General features: G+C 42.8%; 1 protein-coding gene across 4 annotated transcripts in view; it reads left to right on the top strand.

Annotated features, from left to right (window-relative positions):
- The window catches only part of ANKRD29 (ankyrin repeat domain 29), a 34,333-nt gene extending 15,719 nt beyond the window's left edge, over positions 1-18,614 (top strand). For 3 of the 4 annotated variants that reach the window (XM_026122846.2, XM_064507306.1, XM_064507307.1), the window contains 6 exons: positions 1,643-1,741; positions 4,725-4,823; positions 10,621-10,719; positions 11,165-11,260; positions 12,345-12,443; positions 13,706-18,614. In XM_026122846.2, coding sequence (XP_025978631.2) covers positions 1,643-1,741; positions 4,725-4,823; positions 10,621-10,719; positions 11,165-11,260; positions 12,345-12,443; positions 13,706-13,816 — 603 coding nt within the window. In that variant the 3' untranslated portion in view covers positions 13,817-18,614. The remainder of the gene's footprint in view (positions 1-1,642; positions 1,742-4,724; positions 4,824-10,620; positions 10,720-11,164; positions 11,261-12,344; positions 12,444-13,705) is intronic. The other variant, XM_026122847.2, reaches the window with a different exon arrangement.
- The last annotated feature ends 1,152 nt before the right edge of the window (positions 18,615-19,766 follow it).

The raw sequence follows: 19,766 nt of genomic DNA, 5'->3' as shown, positions 1-19,766 counted from the left end.
AGTTGTAGGGAGGAAGGGTGAATATGAAGTTTTGAGAGTAGCCATAGACAGTCCCAGTGGGTTAGTTCGGTTATGTCAGAGTTCGAGTTTTCATGAGGGTATTATAGGTGTGAAATAGCACCACAGGTTAGTAGCTTGCTTGGCATTTCCCATTAGAAAAGATTCCATTGCAAAACATTGGTCATTTTTAATTTCCCTTGCTGGATATCTGTCTGTGTGGAAAATTTCAGACAAAACTTTGGAGCTGTTTCAGAGAAACAAGACTGAGGGAAAGCACATATTTTGCCCACATTAATAAAAGTTCTAGAAACCATTTATTTGAAATACTTTACATAACCTGTCTTGTGGAGCAGCGGCTTGAGATTGGGAGTAGGCAGGGAAGGAGAGAGGAGAGAAGACCTTGGGTGCTGAGGACATGAGGTGCACGCCATCCTCACACGATAGCATTCCCTGTCCTCACACAAGCTGCAGTGAGCCACAAGACTTGCCCTGCAATGCCTGCCCTCAGCTCCCGGGTGCCTCAAGGGCAGGCCCAGGCGCAGAGCAAAGACTTTCCCTTGCTTGTGCTTTCGGGGATGCCTCACACTGCACCATCTCCCAGCCCCAGCTCTTGAGGAGAAAGGACAGACCCACTTGTCCCAGGGAAGGAGATCAAGGTCTGCCTGGCCAAAGAAGCTAGGACCAAGAGAGGGAGGATTGGAAAGGATAGATCCAAAGGGATGGAGGCAGAAGAGAGACCAAAGGGAGACACAAGCCATGTGAATCTTGTCACTGTCCTCAAGTGTTGGTGGCACCTTCTGGCAAAGAGAGGATCACCTCCTGCACACTGCCATCCCAGGCAGAAGATGAGAACCTCCTCGCAGTCTCAGTGCCAGAAATGATGGTAATTTTTGAGTGGAGTGCAGTGCACTTAACAATACAAGCTCCACGTTTGCTATTTTAGTATTTTCAGCTGGCTTGGAGTCATTAGCCAGCAACACTAAAGTCTTTCCCTCCTCACATGGCTCCCACAGGAGCAGCTGTACAAGCCAGACTCTGCGCACGTCTAGGTCTCCCTTTAGCGGTGATCTATAGTAACTAAAACCACCTGAGATTGCTCCTGCCTGCAGGGATGACTTCTTCTAGCAGAAGTCATGGGCTTTCACTGGTGGTTGCAGGTTTGGTCTGATGCACACTTCCACGGTTAGCTAGCACACTTTTTAGAAGTGTCCTACCTACTCTTCTTCATGTCAGAATCAGCAGGTGAGAGGCAGGACCTGAGGTGAGGTTGCCCTTCACTAGGTGGAGGCGCTTGGCAGGGGTAGGGGTGTAGCTGTACATGAGAAGAGACATGGAGGAGCTCAGAGCTGTGAAGGGAGCAGTTTCTAGTGTGAAGGGAGAAGATGAACTAAAAGCAGAATTTTTCTTGCTTTGTGTCCCTCACTAAAAGCCTCAGGAGAAAAATGTTTACAGTGACAGAGCCAAGTTCAAAGATTTATGGGGCAAGGCTGTGTACTACAGTTACAAATGATTCGGTAGCTAGTCATTACAGAATTGTTGTGAGCCAAATTCTGAAAAGCCTCAAAACTTGCTTATGTTTTATGGTGATGTTGAGTACGGCATCTGTCCTCTCCCCTTACTGTGCCCATTTGCTTTTTCACAGGACGGAGGCACTGCTCTTTTAGCAGCTTGTCAGTACGGGCATGCAAAAGTAGTGGAAACTCTGTTGAAGCATGGTGCCAACATTCATGATCAACTTTATGTGAGTTTATTTGACATAGATATTGACAACACTGGTGATGGAACAAATGTGCTCTTTGTTGGAAAACAGCAGCTACTCCAGTGCCAGTACAGTAAAGTATTTGCCAAAAACTGTGGTTTTATAGTACTCTAAGATGTGATTTTTGTTAACTGTCTGCTCTTCGTGATCCTGGGAAAAGTGGCACAAAATCAGAAAAGAGGATTCAGCTGCCTTTTGGTTCATTATCTATATGAAGGAAATGTTCCAAATCTGGACCAGAGCTGTGCTATCCATTACCGTTGCGCAAAAGGCCATGTCCTGTTTTACCATGTCAGAATAGCATTACAGGCAGAAGAGTGAATAGCTATGAAGCCACTGAGGTATTAGAGAATCAGTTAGTTTTCTGGATTAGCTGCCAAATAGAGCGGAAAAGTTATGTTGTCTTTAAAATCTTTTTAAAAGCATCCCTTTGAAATGATGTTGTTGGGTATTTATGCATCTCTAGCTTGTCAGTGCTTTGGGGAAAGAATGGTTAAAATGACTGGGTCGACACTGTTTAGCTGACTTTTCAGAAAGCTGGACTGAGTTGATCGAGCACTGGATTTAATTTACTTCAGTAGAGAGGCAAATAAGCTGAGCTAAAATAAAACTGAAAAGCATGGCAGATTTTGTCTCTACTCCCCACCACTCTTTCCCACCCCAGGGCACTTCAGGCAAGACTGACTGAGGGGGATTTGTTCCCCGCGGGCCCCTCGGGGTTTTCAGATGTTTTCACGAGGGGCAAATGTGCAGGGTGTTGTGGGGCAGCGCCCAGCACTCCCGGCTCCCGCGAGGGCCTGTGGGAGCCAAGGGCTGGTGGCTCTGCAGAAATCACCAGCGCGCGAGGGGCTGTGCACGGGGTGTGCAGGGAGTCCCCAGCTCCAAGCTGCGCCCGCCCCGCGGTTATCGAGAAGGGTGTTGCACGGTTGCAGCTGCTGCACAAATAGTCATTATCTTTCTAATGGGTAGGGATCCGTACCGCTTATTGTTCTCTGTATGGTAATCCCAGGGTTCGCCACTTTCTTTAAAAATAGCAGTGCTGCCACACCTGGAGACACCCACTCAGAAGTAAAGGCAATGAAATATCTTCATTGTGGTGTCTCCTGGAAATGAGCAATATTTGTGATGGGATTTAGTGATGTCCTTTTATTGCTTATAGCCATTAAGCAAAACCATTCAGAAACAGCCGCTCCATAAAATAAGAATGCATTCCCTTGAAAAGGAGCATTAGCCTGACTCCTCTTGTGGGGCATTGCCAAGCCGAATATGCAAAGCGGTATCTGGCTGGCAGTTTCCTTGTCAGGCTGCAATATGAGAGGGATTTCAAACACACACTTGGGCAGTCCTCCCCAAACTGTCAGGATAGATAATTTAATCTTAAATTGACTAAGGTGAGGAGTAGAGGAGAAGAGAATACCCTAGCTAAAGAGTATTTCTTGCAGAGAGGTTTTATTACACTTTTCTTATGACAGCATCAATTTAAATTAAGTACAAAAACCTAATAATTAATTTTTAAAATGGTTAGATGATAGGTAAAGCAAGGTCTCCTTATCGATTGATGCTCTAAAAAAGAGCTCTTTTAATATTCCAGAACCCTTTTCCCTTTCTAAATGGAAGTGTTCCTGCAATGCCTGTCTCTGGAGGAAGTCTGCAAAAGACCAGATACCATCACCCTATTTTATGCACCTGCACAGCAGTCAGAGAAAACAACCCCTCAGAAAGCCTGGAGGTATTAATTTGTAGCACCAGCAGACACCTTGCTTGTTTAACAGGACATTCATCTTGGAATCAAGGTCAAACATTTTAAATTCGGATGCTGGGCACTGTATTCAGCTCATGATTCACCGGGCATGTGTTGAGTTTTGCAGGCTGAAGAGTATCTAAGTAGTATCTCTATGCAGACAGCAGCATTCAGTCCCAAAGTAGGGACCTGCCAACAGTGTCAACAAGGGACCTCCACTAAAACACCCTGCATATAAGCATGAGCGTGAGGTGCCTGGAAGATAGGTATCCACACGTCTGAGAGACAGTAGAGGGTCTGTGTTCATTCATGTCTCTAAGAGAGCCTCAGCTCCCAGGAAAACTTTCCCTGTGCTGAGCACTCTAGGTGTAGGATGGGTAAAGGCTTGTCCCAGCCTCAGTACAAGTTTCCACCTCTAATTGGTTAGATGGATTCTAATGCTGTTGGGATTTTTTATTTTTTGTCAAAAACTCAACGCTTAGGACTTCGTAATTGTTTTCTAGGGAAGAAGCTTCCGTGAAGCCAAATGTTAAGGATTTTCTAACATGGAAAACACGTGCACATGAAAAACACGTGCACTTGAAAGACATGTTGAGGAAAAAAAATCCCAGATTTGTTAATTTCTGTCACAAGGTTTTTGAGGGAACTGCTAGTTTCTGGTAGGGCTGCAAGATACTCTATCTTGCATATCCTACTGCTACATGCCTATATTACAGGTCCAGTCTCTTTTGCAAGATGTGCCAGAGCAGTGGCATGGTAGTTGTTGGCAGACTTAAAAACTGTAGTCCCCAGTTTTGCAAAGTAGTTGAGCATTTTTTCACCGTGTGTACCTCTGAAGCAGAACACTTCTGCATGAACATAAGGAACCTACGTGAACCTTTCAGCTGAACCTAAATGAATGTATTTTGCTATATAGGAATGGATTCCTAGTTAGGTGGACCAGTGCTGTGGTGAATTAGAGTGTTAGTATTCTAGACCAAGGATTTAATGCTCGGTTTGATATATGATGGGAGCCAGTGATTGTGCATGTTGAATGAAAATGTTACCATAGTCTGTCATGAACTAGACTTTGGATTTTGGTAATTATTTTTTGAGCTCAGCTGTGTATGTGCTGAGACACTGCACATTAGCATCAGAAGGTGAACTTGATTGTGTCTGGTTTGGTTTTGTGCAAAACACTGGCATCATTTTAATATATTATAAACTGGATGTGTTTGTACTCAGGATGGAGCTTCTGCAACTTTCTTGGCGGCACAAGGAGGCTATCTGGATGTCATCCGATTGCTGCTGTCTTCAGGAGCAAAGGTCAACCAGCCACGGCAGGTAATGTTCAACACTGCCAGAGCAGAGCTGGGGTCAAACTAACAATCTCTTGCTAAAAATTAACACCGGGATTTTCATGGGGCATCAGATTCCCAAGGTGGAGGGTGGCTGTGCCTGCATTCGTGTGTGGGCTCAGATCAGTAGTGTGGTTTTGAAGTGAGTCACCCAGTCCTTTCTGCTTGCACGTAAACTAGATCCTTTATAGAGGAAATGAAACTGGAAGCCCCAGTCCAGGTGTGCACCAAATGCACTTCATGTCCAAAAGGGGATCAGACCTCTGACAGGTCCTTTGGACAGCTTTGAACCACATGCACAGTAGACACATTTGGGCCACAGGAACTGACTAAATCAAAATAAAACCCTCAGGCTGCATATAATGTTCAGGTAGGGGCCTTGCACTAGCTCTCCCAACTACTGATCTGCTCCTGTTGTGCCAACTTAGCTGCGAATGTGCACACAGCCCATAAGATCCTGGGATTCTTCTGAAAATCCACTCTGGAAACTCCAGTGAGAGACAGTGCCAAATTCAGTACACTGAAATCAACAGTATCAGCTTCAGTATCAAAGTTAATCTTTGACAAAACCTTTTATTTTTTAACTTTTCGTTTTACTGCTTTAGTTTTATTTTATATCATTCACATGCACTCTGAGACTCAGGCATAAGTTGTACCTTCATCTCTGGAAGGACCTGATATATGTGAAAAGCTTTGCCATCCCTGTATGCAGTTAGTTACTCTAGTGCGCCAGATCCTGCAAACACATAAGACAAGTGGCAACTGTAAGCACGAAAATCGGCTCCTCTGTAGATAGTGGGGCTGCTGTTTGAACATTAAATGATACGTATGAGGTAGATTTGGGGCTGATTCAGAGGTCCCTGCGCTAGGGGCTAGATCCCCCTTGCATTACTGTGTGCTGGTGATGGATTAGGATAAAAGAGGCTTCTTGTATTTTAAACTAACTAAGCATAGATGGTCTACAGAGACACATGTAAGAGCTTTCTTGGTTTCCAAAAGAGGGATCCTTAACTGTTTGGCTCTTCTTGAATCTAAACTCCGTGCTTAAACAGCACATTTAGATGCTGCTTTGAGTAGGCAGATGTGGGAGTTGCACATCTAACTTAAAAACTCTTGGCACTTAGAAATGTCTGGTTAGACATGGGGCTTCCCAGGAACCTTTGCTTGCCTTGAGGGAGCCTCCCCCCTGAGCTGCTGAAACCCTGCAGGCAAGGTCGCTGCTCTGAGTCGTCACGGCACGTTTTAAATTGAGGGAATATGGTCTTGTTCTTGCAGTCAGCCACCTATGTTTACCATACGGCTGTGATCACTGATTGCAGCAGGTAAGAAATTAGGAAAAATGTGAGTCAGATAAAATGTGAGAGCTCTAATAACAGAGGACCATATGGCATGTGACTAATTTCACCAGTTATTTTCAGTATTTTCTTTCCTTCACCCTGAAGAGCCTGACAAATCAAAACTAGGCAGCAGAGATGGATCTGTATGACTTCAGTGGTTTCTTTAGGTCTGCGTAGTTCCTCTGCTGCTCCTTTGGTGTAAGGAAACTGTATTAGGGATTTGTGTGCCCCAACTAAAGCCATTGTCCTGTTGCATCTTCCCCCACCTGTCCATCACCAGAGCTGTGCCAGCAGGGAGGGAAGTTGGCAGCTACTCCCTGGACTGATGCTTCACTTGCTCGTAGGCTGCCTCTACGCGCTCTCCCTGATTTTGCCTAGGTGAAGATACAGAGGTGCTATTAGGAGCGGCTAATTACTGTAGTCTAAAAAACAATATAGGAGGATAGGCCAGTGTATGTTTTAATGCCTTTTGAGTAGGTCAAAATAAAGCTGGGGGAACTTTAGGTTTAACTCAACCAGTTTAGCCCATGTCACTGTAAAAACTGCATTCAGTACACTAACCATTTAAAATGCTGTAATTATAATGTACCAGCTAACTCTAACAATATTTTTTAGATCTCTAATACAATTTCTAGAATACAGTGTTTCATTTCAAAGTACATTTTTAAATCTTAGCTGAGGCAAAGACTCTACATTGTGTGAGTGCTCTTTCTGTGTCTCTTTCATCTCCAGTAGTCTGGGCTTAGTTTCTGTCAGGGAACCGCCAATCTCTGCTAAGACTATGCCTGGATAAGTCAGTGGCATTTATATGTGAATGTTGCATTTGGGCTCACTGTATTCTGAAACAATTCCTAAACAAATGGAACATTTCAACCCACTTAACTAGTGAAGTAATGGTTGGATGAACTTCAGTCTCTTACTGACAAACAAATTCATACTTTGTTCAAAGGTGGGATGTTGGTCATAAGGAATGCAAGCCTCGATGGCAGTTTCTATGCCAGATGACTCTGTTACTGTCAGTTACAAACTATGCTGCTGTTACTGCTGTAGAAATTTTTTCTGAGCAATGTTACCTTGAATACAGGGCTGGCCATAGCTTCAGAGCACCAGATATGAATTCATGCTTCTCTTCCCCCACAGCTGTCCAGGTCTTCTCTCCATCTTGTTCTTGTGAATTTGGGGTCTTAATTCATTTGCCTGACTGTGTACATCTACCCTGTATGTCTCCTCCTGCTGCTTCAGTAGGGTACCAGCTCCCCATTGGTCTTGTGTCCTATCTCCCAGACCCGTGGGGATGCTTCTGATACCTGAGAGCATCTCAGATGGCACCAGCTGCCCGTGTCCAGGCCCTTTTCACAGCTGTCACAATATTGAATAGTGAAGCTTTCTGGTGAGTTTCTTCCCTTACAATGTCATTTCTTTTGGTATTTGACCTTCTTCTGTTCTTTCTGACATAGCGACAGGCCTCTGCGCAGCTGTGCTGGCATTCTTTTGTCATCATTTTGTCTAGACAGAGCTCTGGGCAGTGTCTGAAGCCTGGTGCAGGCTGTGCTGCTTTGCTTCTTTAACTCAAAAGCAACGCAAGAAGATTGTTTGCCAATGAATTTTACGCTGTTTTGCCAGCTTGTGTCCCTGGAGGCTTTAGTCTGAGTGGCTAGGCAGATTCAAAATAATCTGAAAATCAATGTTTTTTCTTTACATATGATATGCACTCACACATATATGTAAGCAAGTAAATCTGCAGAGATTGTAGAGTTCAGTCAAGCATGCAACCTCTCACTAGCAAGATTTCAGCTGGTGCACTGGTGCTAGTGGGCTGATGGGCAGCACAGCAGGGGAGCAGACATCCAGTAGCCTGAGAGCAGGGCTCTCTGTCCCTCAGAGTCCTGAGTGGGAATTCAAGGGGCATCTCAGCTCCTGCCTCAATTTGGCCCTTTCCAAGCCAGCAGCAAGTATTATGAAATTCAAAGCCACAAAGCAGCGTCTTTAGGTAATGGGTAAGAGAAGGAACAGCACCAGTTTCAGTGAGGGTGTGTTTAGGACTGTTAGACATAGTGAGACATAGTTCATATCTATTAGCTTGCAAAAAATAAGGAAATAAACATAGTTTAAAAACATATGGGATATTTAACATTGTTAATTCTAGGAATGTAATGGTCTGCAGGTCTGCTGGGTAGGCAGAAGGACAGGAAAAAGAAAGCACTTCTTGAACTCTTCTGATCATTGGACAGCAGCCAGAGGCTGTTTCATCCCCTGGGCTTATTTTCTTCTTGGCTTGTCTCTGTGCCCTAACAGTTGTTTATATGGCCTCTTAGTACAATCTCTTAGTAGTGTCTCTTTTGCATTATACATCAACAATAAATTGGACAGAAATCTCATCTACTCCATACAAATATTACATATTGTTGGATAAAACTGCCCGATAAATGTTGTTTGTTTAAGGGAGAGAAGCTGACATTAGTCAATGCGAGTCCACCATCATCTTCATCATTTTTATTCTCTTTAGACTAAGTTCTCCAACATGGTCACTCTTTCCTGCGGTGGGTTTTTTTTTTTTTGACTCTTTCATAGTTGATGGTAATATCAATACTATTAACGATAGTTAATGGTAACAGTGATTTTGCTCAACACTAGTATTTCCTTCTGTTTCTTTTCATTCATGCCTGAAAATAAGAGTTGCGCTTATAAACTTCCCTGTGGATAAAAGAGAGCTGCTATTTTTTGCATAAATAGAGCCACAGATTTGCACAGGACTAGTTCTTAGTGCAGATTTAATTGTCTTGGTGGGTCTCAGGTATTTTCCAAGTTTTTATAGGCTTTTTCAGTGTCCTTCTTCCTATTTTCTAGAGCCCTCTGGTGGAGGAAGATTCGAAAAATAATCAACTGTCAACTTACTGACAGGGAAAACACTGTTGAAGAGGGACAGTTTTTGCCATCACACTACGGTCACACATTCTGTGTACAAGAGGCCCTTTCAATGTTATTTTTAAATCACAAAGAAAACTCATTGTATTAACACGATATATGCTGGAACGAGGTCAGTAATTTCAATGAGATGATTTATGGAGAATTGAGGCAAGAGTGGGCAAAGATCCTGTTCTTCACCGTTTGTGAAGACTGAACCTCAATGATCTCAGGATAAACATTTGCTCTTTCTCAGAATCAGAAGAACAGAAACCCAGAACATATCAAAGGAAGAAATGACTTATCTGTTTCTTCCGGTGGATTAAAGCACTAGCCCATAGAAAACAGAGAACTGGCTCAACAGTGGTTTTGGATGGCTTCAGCAAGTCATATGAATCTTCATTTGGCACTGATGAGAGAGATTGCTTCTTTGATCAAGGTGGAAGTATTTTATTAAAAGCAAAAAGCTGTTTTCTTTTGAAACTTCTCATTAAGGCTCTTTTGAAAGTCTTTTGAAATATATTTCCAATTACTTTTTCCTGACAAGTCTAAAGGCTGCTGATGGTGAGCAGAAAAACAGGCAAGCAATGAAGGCAGTAGCAGACAGCCTGCTACTTGAGGCCTCATTTTTGTATTAAAGTCCATATAGGCAAAGCCTTTTGTTAAAGGCCCATGAAAATCAATATGGCACCCCATAAGTGCTGGAGTCCTCTTGTAGTTTTGAGAATCAGGCCATTTAGAAATAAAATTAGGCAAAAGAAACAAAACTAAATTCTAACTGCAGCAACAAATACTTCTAGTGCTTCAACTCATCTTTGCATTTGGGATGGAAATCCATCACAAAATTTAGCTCATTTTGAATGCATGTATTTTCTGACATTTTCTGCTCAAATAATGATTGTATAGGACCTTTTTTTCCAAACCAGACTGTCTCCTGGATAATTGCCTTGTTTTCTAGTGGAGCTGTTGAGGCTAAAATTTGTGAAGTACTCATCATAACGTAAGGCAGGACATTTTTACCAGATTCCTTAAGGGTGGATAATGTTACTTCACACTGAAAGTTGCTGATCATCCTTAGCTTCTATATCCATCTGCCATTTAAAAGGTGCACATGCACGGAATTTGCCCATGCATGTCTTGAGCTTTACCCATATCTTTGTCACGTTTAGCCACCTAGAGTTGAAACTACATAGGATACCTCTGATCTTTACATTTCAAACTTCCCTATGTATTTTGGGCAAAGTTAGGTGAACAAAAGAGGATTTTAAGTGTTCAGCCTGTGATGCACGTTTCAGGCCAGCTATGCAAGAGGCAATAGGGAAGGTGCCTGTAACCCCACCCACAACAGGGAAGGTTCTGACTTGATACACTGAGTTCCCACATGCTTTTGGAAGCGTGTTTGCATTTGTCTGTCTCTGCTGGCAGTAGGGTTTTATTGAGGCATTGAAGTTCACCCATTCCAGTTGGCATACTCTGGTGGTAAAATACCAGGGGGTAGAGGGCCTCAGGGTGAAACCTTTAGCTGTCTGACTTTGTTTGAAGGATGGGACGGCACCCTTGTGGATTGCGTCGCAGATGGGTCACAGTGAAGTGGTGCGGGTGATGCTGCTCCGGGGAGCTGAGCGAGATGCCGCACGGGATGTGAGTAGCGCTTCTTCCTGTGTTGTGCCTGCACCTTACACTTCCCAGCTCTTTTTGAAGCCACACGGAAGTGTGCATGGAGGCCTGGTGTCCCTGGAGTTTGTTCTGTTTGCCAGGTTGTACAACTCCTCCCAAGCCACAGGTTCCCTCTTTCCTTTTGTGTCTGAGAAGGCTTCCTGGAATAAGGGATGGCAATATCCATATAAAGGAGAGATGGAGATGATATATGGGGTCACTGGTTGATTTCTTCCTGAAGCCTACACCTGGTGGAGGAACTATCCTCCAGGCACTTTAAAAGCAGCAGCATACGCTGGGGAGGTGCCTCCTTGAAGATCATGAACCCCCTTGCAGGGGTGTGGGGGACACCTAGTGTCTCCTTCCAGCCAAGGGGAGTGCAGGTGAAGTATTTGTAATGACTGAGCTTACCTTCCTCTCTCTTTTAAAGGACGGTACGACTGCTTTACTGAAAGCTGCCATTAAAGGATACAACAATGTGATAGAAGAGTTACTGAAATTTTCTCCCACACTTGGCCTGCTGAAGGTTAGTAGTGAAATATCTAGATTTTTACATAGAAACCCAGGAAGGCGAAGGGTCTGATGAAAGGCCTGGTGTTTATGACTATGCAACTGGAAAACAATAAAGAGCTTGAGTCCAGAGAAGTCAAGGGAGACATGAATTATCTTATTTAGCCTTTAGTGCTACACACAAATAAATCTTTTCAAAAAATATTGTGATGTTGATTTTTGGAATGAGAAAGCACACTGTGTTGTAGGAGGAATTCTCTTTTGCTTTTTGACATCTGATTTTATTTCTACAGTAAACGGGCTGCTCTTGCTGATGCAGTTTTTAACATTATATCCTGCCCTCAATTGCATTTAGTCAGCAAAATAGAAACCTAAGAGATCTGTTGTGAGCAATTCTCTATTTGATTTTATTTTCCTCTGAATTAATACAGTGACTTCAAAAATATTAATGGACATTTGGAAGCTGCTTTTTAATAACTGACCTAATTTCATGTACCCATAAATCACACACTTTTATAGCCCCTGTAGATGCAACTAATTGGCAATTTTGATGTACTTGAAAATGCAGGTGGCATTAACTTAGTTGTTAATTACAGTTACGAAATAGCTTCCACATTTACTTGAACTGTCAGTTCTGCAGCCGCAGACAAAAGGCCAGCTATGAAAAGCTGTCAGCTCTCTGAAATTCAGATCATTAATCAGCAGAGAAAGGAAATAAAATGTGCAGATGGTTTCCATTACTGCTCGTGCTTCTGTTTCACTTGCTAATGGCTGAGTTTTGCCAGGCGGAAGCAAGTGCTGTGTTTATTTCACCTCTAATCTATTGGCAAATGTAATTTTAAAAGAAAATACTATTGTAGTAAAGTGGACCTGACCTTCATGTGTATGCAAGCATTTAAAATCACCTCCTTCATAGCCTTCTAGCCTGCCAACATCCTGCGTCAATGATAATCAGATGCTATATCCCTCATGATCTAATCTCTTCCATGCTATTTCTCTCCTGTTTGAAGATTTGTTCTTTGCAGGTGCTCTGGTTTCACTGCCTTCCAGTTTCCCCCCTTTACATGCATTGTGCAAATGTCTCTGTCGCTGTTTTCCAGAATGGGACCTCTGCTCTCCACGCAGCTGTTCTCAGTGGCAATGCCAGGACAGTCGCGCTGCTGTTGGAGGCAGGAGCAGACCCGTGCCTGAGGAACAAGGTACGTGCTGGCTCACCACTCTGGGCAGGGTGACAGCACCGACCTTTGGAGCCAGACCTTTCACGTAGGCTCCACCTTTCCGGCGGTGGTTCATGTTTGCACCCTGATCTCTCCTGAAGACTCACCATCCTGTCCATTAGTTTCTGTTTACAGGCATTTATAGGCATGCCAGACAGTGCCACTAGTTGGTGCTTGTGACGTAAATGTCAGTCTGTGAATAACCTGGAATAATACTATACTCTAATTCCCTTTAGCATCACAGATGCAGTTGCTAGCTGTGACTCATCATGGGCTAGCCAGGTTGCATTTTAGGGAAACAGTGATCTGTTACTGTCCTTGATCGGTCATAAATTGTATCAGCGTCTCATGTAACTCATGTAATTTTTGATTGGCTGAATGAAAGTTTGCACAGCAAGTAATCCAGCATCTGCTTTCTGAATATTTTGGTCATTTAATATAAAATCTGTGCATGTGTTTCTATATCATTCCACTTGATGGCAGCAGAGTTAGTGCCTCTGATACAGTAGTTTGTTATTTTATTAATGTCATACATTTTGTTTTCATACTGTCATACAATGTGTAAGGTTTTTGCAGAGGGAGGGTGTGTAGTGCAAAAAAGTCTTGGGTTATAACCTCTCCTACTGAAATTTTTGGAAAATGACATGCCGTTTCGCACAAGAGGGTGCATTTGCAAAACAAAAATACTGATTTTCAGAAGTAGCTTCATTATAAGTATTTTCTATTATTCAATATATGTATTCAATAAATGCAGAAGACCAAACTCTCTGATGTTCTATTCCCTATCCTACAGAATAGCACTGGGTATTTCATAGCAATAGACCTCTTTCCTTGGATTTTAATGGACTGTGGTACCTAAAGACCTGCCTCATCTCCCACAGATATCAACAGCAATCTTCTCTTTCAATTTTGCGGCAGTAGCATAGGGAGCCCAAGGGATATCATTTAGCCTGGGCAGTCAGCACAAAACAAGCTGTCCATGCAAGTCCCAGGCTAGAATTATCCTGAAGACTGAAGAGAGACTTGCACAGTGTCGGGGGGGGGAGTGACTTTTTAAAGGATTTCCACTGCCATTCTTTAAAACTGTAGATGATTTAAAAGAACATTGCAGGTGGTGGAAATAACATTGAAACAGGCATTTTAGTTTTGTGCCTAGCACTGTCTTCTCTAAAGCTTTAATGCTTTTAAACCATGTTTTGGAAATACTCTTTCGGTTTTGCTAACCACAAGGTTTTTTGTTCCAGGCAAATGAGCTGCCAGCAGAACTCACAAAAAATGAGCGCATCCTCCGGCTGCTCCGCACAAAAGAAAAGCAAAGGAAAAGCTCATGCAGCTCTATAGCAAATGCAGTTTGACAGAGATGCACCCTGTCCACACTAGCCTGAAAGTAAAGCTAGCCCGCCTGAGCAGAGTTTGTTGGACCAGTTTGCAGAATTGATTAGCCTCTCCACTATACGTCCCGCGGACGCGGGAGACCTTTGCCGCAGCGTTGCCGCGCAGTAAGGCCTCCGCCTGGCACCACTGAACTCGGAAGGACTGCAATGAGAGCAGGATTTGGCCTGAAAGCTGTATCTGCACTACAGCCCTGCCGATACTCCAGGATCCCACCAGTCCCAGCACCAACGTTAGGTCCCCCGTACCCCCAGTGTGTGCGGGGACGAACACACCGGGGCTCCCGCCGTTTCAGACACACGCTCCCTAACGGCTTGGCTGCACACCTGCCCGGGGTCCCTGCGAGTGCCTCGGGTGCATGCCAGAGGGACGCCCCAGATCTCGCAGCTGTTTGGATTCGCCCAGTCCCGGACCAGCCCCACGGTGCTGCTCTCGCTTCGCTGGTGCTGTCAGCTCTGTCCATTCCTCTGTACCTCCAAGTCCCACGTGGGGCTGGAGGTGACATCCCACTGACGACAGCCCTTTGGGAAAAGTCCTCCTGCCAGCCCAGGGCTCTGATAACCTTTTGGTTCCTATATGGAGCCCCACAAAATGATCCAGAACGTTACGAATTATGCCAAAAGCTGCCAAACAAACAATAGTGATGTCATTTCCTCCTCAGTGTGGCACCTGAATCTGTCACTCTGTGCAGCAAGAGACAGTGGGGCAGCTGGTAGCAGTTTACAACATGTATGTGGCACTGTGGGATGCATCCTCAGCCCTACAGTGTACGTACAAGCATTTCTACGGACCAGGGAGGACCAGTTACTGAGCAAACCAGCCAGAGCATATCATTCACTGGCACAAATATTTCAGAAGCTTAGCTGTCAGACACAACAGTGCAGATGCTATACAAGTACCTGATGTACGTTCTCCACACACATATATGTGACACTATGGTTCAGTATCCACAGCTACTGTGCAATGTACTTGTTCCTGAGGACTGTGATCGGGTATGAAGGAGAAGTGCATGGTATACAGGTGTTTTAACAGCTGGTGAGAGCATTACATGTAGCCACACCCTAGAGCAGGCCCATTAATTAATGCAGGCCTGGAAAATGAACTCTTAATAGCAGTTTCTGGCCTTTTTTGTGGTTGAGATGCTTAAAATAGACATGGTTGTTACTAGTGCCTGTGTTGGAAAGGCACTGCAAATTGTTAAGGTTTTGTAAGGAGCTATGTTTTAACCATGTTGCTGTAACACACTCCATCAATCCCAGTAGTTTCTGCAGTATAAATATATACTAAGTCTTGTTAGCCACAGACACGTTAGCGATTGTTCTTCAGTGAGTTCAGGTACGATGTCAGTTCAGTACGTAGATCCAGGCACTTTACCTGCCTTCAAACTGTGGCAAGTTACTGAAAAGTTGCTTAAAAAACTGAGGACAGAGAAGACTGTGAGGGAACATAAAAATGTTCCCCATTTAAAAAATATCTGTCTAGGCTTCAGCTGAATTGTTGCACTTTTGCTTTAGTGAATCAAAAAAAAAAAAAAAAAAACATTTAGTGAGCTAGCTCAAATTAATGTAGTTTACTTAAGTGCAAATTAGCCGTATCTATTGCCAAATCATAAAGTTACTCTTTTCGTGGGTAAATTAGGTAAGAAATCATGGTTCTGATGAAGAGAACAGAAGTGGACATACCTTTGTTTGCAAGCTACAATTGCTGTTCAATGTCTATTCAGCATTAGAAAGGAAAACTTTAAGTTTTCAGTGACAATATAAGGATACACCAGAAAAATCTATTTGTTAAGGTAATTCACACTGTTGTATTTTTAAATTATGTTGTGCCTAACTGAAACTTGTAGACAAAGTGGTACAGAATCAAAGAATTATGCAAGATGCTTAGAGGATAATAGTATCCAGGTTATGTAGGTTTAATTCCACAAATACTAAGCATGCAGAAATCTCAAGAGCCTTATTGGGAACATAAGTTGCACAGCATTTTACAGGACTAGACTCTCTAACTTCTTTATCAAACAACACTGGAGAGGCTAGGTTCATTAGGAGCCCCCAGTGGGTTAAAGATGAATGTGTTGTCTTGGAGAAAGCTAGAGGGACTCTAAGCAGCCCTGCCCTAATACTGATCTTTCTCCCTAGAGTTTCTTCAGATCAACAGCTGGAAACAACTACACTCTTCAGATGAACAGCCCCATTTCAGTTGTAAAGCAGGAGTATAATCATTAGAAGGCCTTTAGTAGCCAGACATGCCAGGTGAGCAGTAAATACCCTCAATATCAGATGGGCTATAGTGAGCAAGTCATCCTCCTTGAGAAATGTGGAAGCATCCACTGTTGGTGAAGGTTCCTTATTTTTTCTTTATGGCAGAGCACAGAAGAGAGGATAGGGAAAGCCAACAGTGGCCCTGTGATGGCTGGAATAAGCAAACTGAGATAGCAACATTCAGGTGGCTCCAGGCTGCTTCTCCTGTTTGCCAGGATGTGGCATATTTTCTTGTGAAAGTGGTCTCACCCAAGAGAGACAGCTACTCAGCAGAGAGTTTCTTCTTAAACTATGCCTATCTATGAGAAATTGCATGTCTGCTCCCTGCTACTTATAGCAGGACTTTCCAAGTCCTGTTTCCAGTTGCCTCCATGACTGGCTACCACAGCCTGGGCTCTAATGCAACAGATGAAGAACATCTGGGATGCCACTTCCCATAGGCAGGCCCTGCTGACCTTCTAAATGGGTAGCCTGTACTAGGACACTTTTCTGGAGCAATAGTGGGCTATAACTGGCTTTTATTATTTCTCAACAGAATTTAAAATGTGGAGCTAGCACAGGTTGAAGGGAGAGGCCTGTAGCTCCCTCTTCGCTGTCAGTGCAGGCAGATGTGGTGCACAGGTGCATAGCAGTGGCTGGGAGCAAAGCCTCACTCTGCCACATTCACACTGAAGGTGAATCTGGCTCCAGTTAAGAGAATATTCAGCGTACTTGAGATTTTTAGGAATGGAAACCTTGTTGGGAGCATTTCTTTCATCTCAGAGTCTTTGAAGAGAGGGCTTTTTCTGGCTTACAGTCCTGTGTAACCGAAAGGTGCTTATTCTGCCTGTCAGTGGGTTTGGAATTTGCAATACCATTTCTCACCATGCAGTTAACCTTTTCACAAAGAAACCTTAATAATTCTTAGTGTTTATGTAGCCACCATCATCTTTAAAGTGCTCAGTAAATACTACTGTGGCTTGTTTGTTGTTCCAAAGAGGAAACCTGCTTCTCCTTCTTGGCTGAAGTGATTCATTAACAGTAGTTCTTTGCGTAGTTGTAGTGCCTTTTGTGCAAAGCTTTCAAAGCGGACACTATTAGCTTTGCAAGTTCCAAAATGCATTTCTGAAGGGAGGTACGGGAATAGATTATTTTAATTGCACACCAGTGAAATGCAGCAGCTGTTCATCAATTCATGTCAACAGAAGAAAAGAATAAATTTAGGCTAGAAATTAAGGGGCACCAGATCCGCTTCATAGACGGCAGGATGAAGTTGGGTAGCATGTAATGACATGAAATAGAACTGGGACAGGATAACTGGCCAAAGTGTTTTTTCAAAAAGTGCCATATGTATATATATTTCACACAAACACAGCAGCTCCAGTAGGAGAGTGCTTTCAGGCTGGCTTCTCTGCACATTAAAATCCAGGGGCCCAGCCTGCCATCTCCTCTGCCTCAGATTTATGCTGGTCCTGTAGCCTGGTAAATTCCCATCAGGTGCAAGTGAGTGCAAAGTATGTGCAAGCAAGAACAAGTTACATGAGCCAAGGAAAAGTACAGAGCATCATTCCTTCATTTCATTGATACCGAGTCATTGTAGGATGGGGACAAGCGCAAGGGGTGGGGTGTAGAGACATGGCAGTGACGTGGCAGAGGTGTAGCCTTAGAGCTCACAGGTGTATGGAGCTCTCCATTTAAAATGGTTGCTGCAGTGCAATGGGCAGGGACATGTATTTAGTAATGATACAAAAGGCAGTCTTGTACTTCCTGACTTAATGACACTCCTTGCACATGCTGTTCACTCCTTGGAGTGAAACCATCTCATTATAGGTGCACCCACCTTTGTTTAGTTTGGAAGACTAGAGAGGATTAGAGCACCAGATCAAACAGCTTCAGGTCATATTTAATGCACTTTATTAGTAACAATGATTCTTTGTCTCACAGTCAGGGCCTAACTGCAAGAATAGTTCATACTTCCTTATTCACCCAATCATAGTGACTGTTGGGAAATCCATAAATAAACCAAATCTCATGTTGCCTCAGTAATTTCAGAATTGTAGTGCAGAAAATGAAGTAGCACAAAAACTGGATCGTTTGTATTTCACTTATTATAAACACTGAACAGACATAAAATACTGTCTTTGTTTGGAACCCTTGCCATTACCCTACACACCATTAGTCAGTGGTGTTAAATGTTAATGTATGCTAAGCATCCAACCAAAGATTATTCATATGGCTCTTTTCTCCAGCAATGCAGTATTGCGTTGCATATATGGGACTAAATGGAGCTGTGCCTTCTCACAGCAGCTCTGCATTTGGTCCTTGGAAATTTCGTATTAGTTTCATACTTTTCTGAATTCCATAGTTTCCGTTGACCTGCTCTCTTATGCATTTGATAACACCTATATAAATTTTGTGTAACTCAGTATAAGACTAATATTCCACAACAGAAATGTTGCTTTGCTAAAACACATTTTTCCATATCATCATTCCAATAAAAATGAATATACTATTCAGATTATCTTAATTGTCTGTATACTTCAGTATCTTTTTCCCTTCTTCTGCATTCTATTCTTTCCATTTGTAGAATACTAGAATTAATTTTCTATTTGCTATGTACATTAAGACCACTTTGTTCTACTCCATTTGATTCATTAGATCGTTACTATTTTTCAGGTCTTTACAGATGAGATAAAATTCGCAAAACAAATAAAGCCAATGCCCTCGCTTGAAAAACAGGAAGACTTAATTTAGCATGACATAAAAAGGTTTGTTTGAAAGATCCAGATGTCACTGACAGACTCCCTTTGACATTAATGTCCATTAGGTTAGATCTGAAGGGAAGATTACACACAGGCAATTTAGGAACCAAGAGGAGTAAGATTGTACTTTTATTCAGTTAGTCAAATATGTTTTGATGGTTCTGTTACTATTCCTGAAGCGAAAACCAACCTTTGCACTGATCTGACCTACTTCAGTTAAATGTCTGCACCCTGCTGATACGCTTACTATGGTATGCAGTGGATTACGCTCATTATAAAGGGGAAAAAGAGTCTACACTGAAAACTTTATTTTTGATCTTGTGTTTGACATTGCAGGCCTTTTGCCTTATTCCTACAATTTTCTGTTGTAATGAGCTGCACTCTCAATCAACACCAAATATTTCTACAGCCACAATTCAATAAAGCATTTCCATCTATTCAGTTTCTCAGGAGAAAGTGGTGTGACTTGTTCATGGCTTAAATAACTGCAAAGAACGATTTCTGGTAGTAGAGATCTCCTTAATTTGCACAGAAAAGCCTAAGAAAATGCAGAGTCAGGAGAGTAAAACTACACAAATTCAAACCTTCAAGCAGTGGATTTTCGAAGAGGAGAATAATTATCCATTGAAAGAGATTGCTTGAGATGATTCCTTTATCATTTGAGTTTTAAAAAACACTTAGTTTTCTGTCTAAAATACGTGTTTCACCTGAAACATTTTGTGCTTGATGGAGGAAGTACTGGATGAAATTATATGATATGCAGGAAGCAATATAATATGATCATAATAATCTCTTTGATCTTAAAATACATGAATCAATAACATTTTGGTTTATTCCCTCCAGTGGTTTAAAGAGATGCTAACCCCCATGAGTTCAATATCAAGACTACATGCCCAGCAATGCTGGCCGTA

Source organism: Dromaius novaehollandiae, chromosome 2 (genome assembly GCF_036370855.1).
Source record: "Dromaius novaehollandiae isolate bDroNov1 chromosome 2, bDroNov1.hap1, whole genome shotgun sequence".
Classification (NCBI taxonomy): domain Eukaryota; kingdom Metazoa; phylum Chordata; class Aves; order Casuariiformes; family Dromaiidae; genus Dromaius; species Dromaius novaehollandiae.
This window is presented reverse-complemented; position numbering and strand designations above follow the sequence as displayed.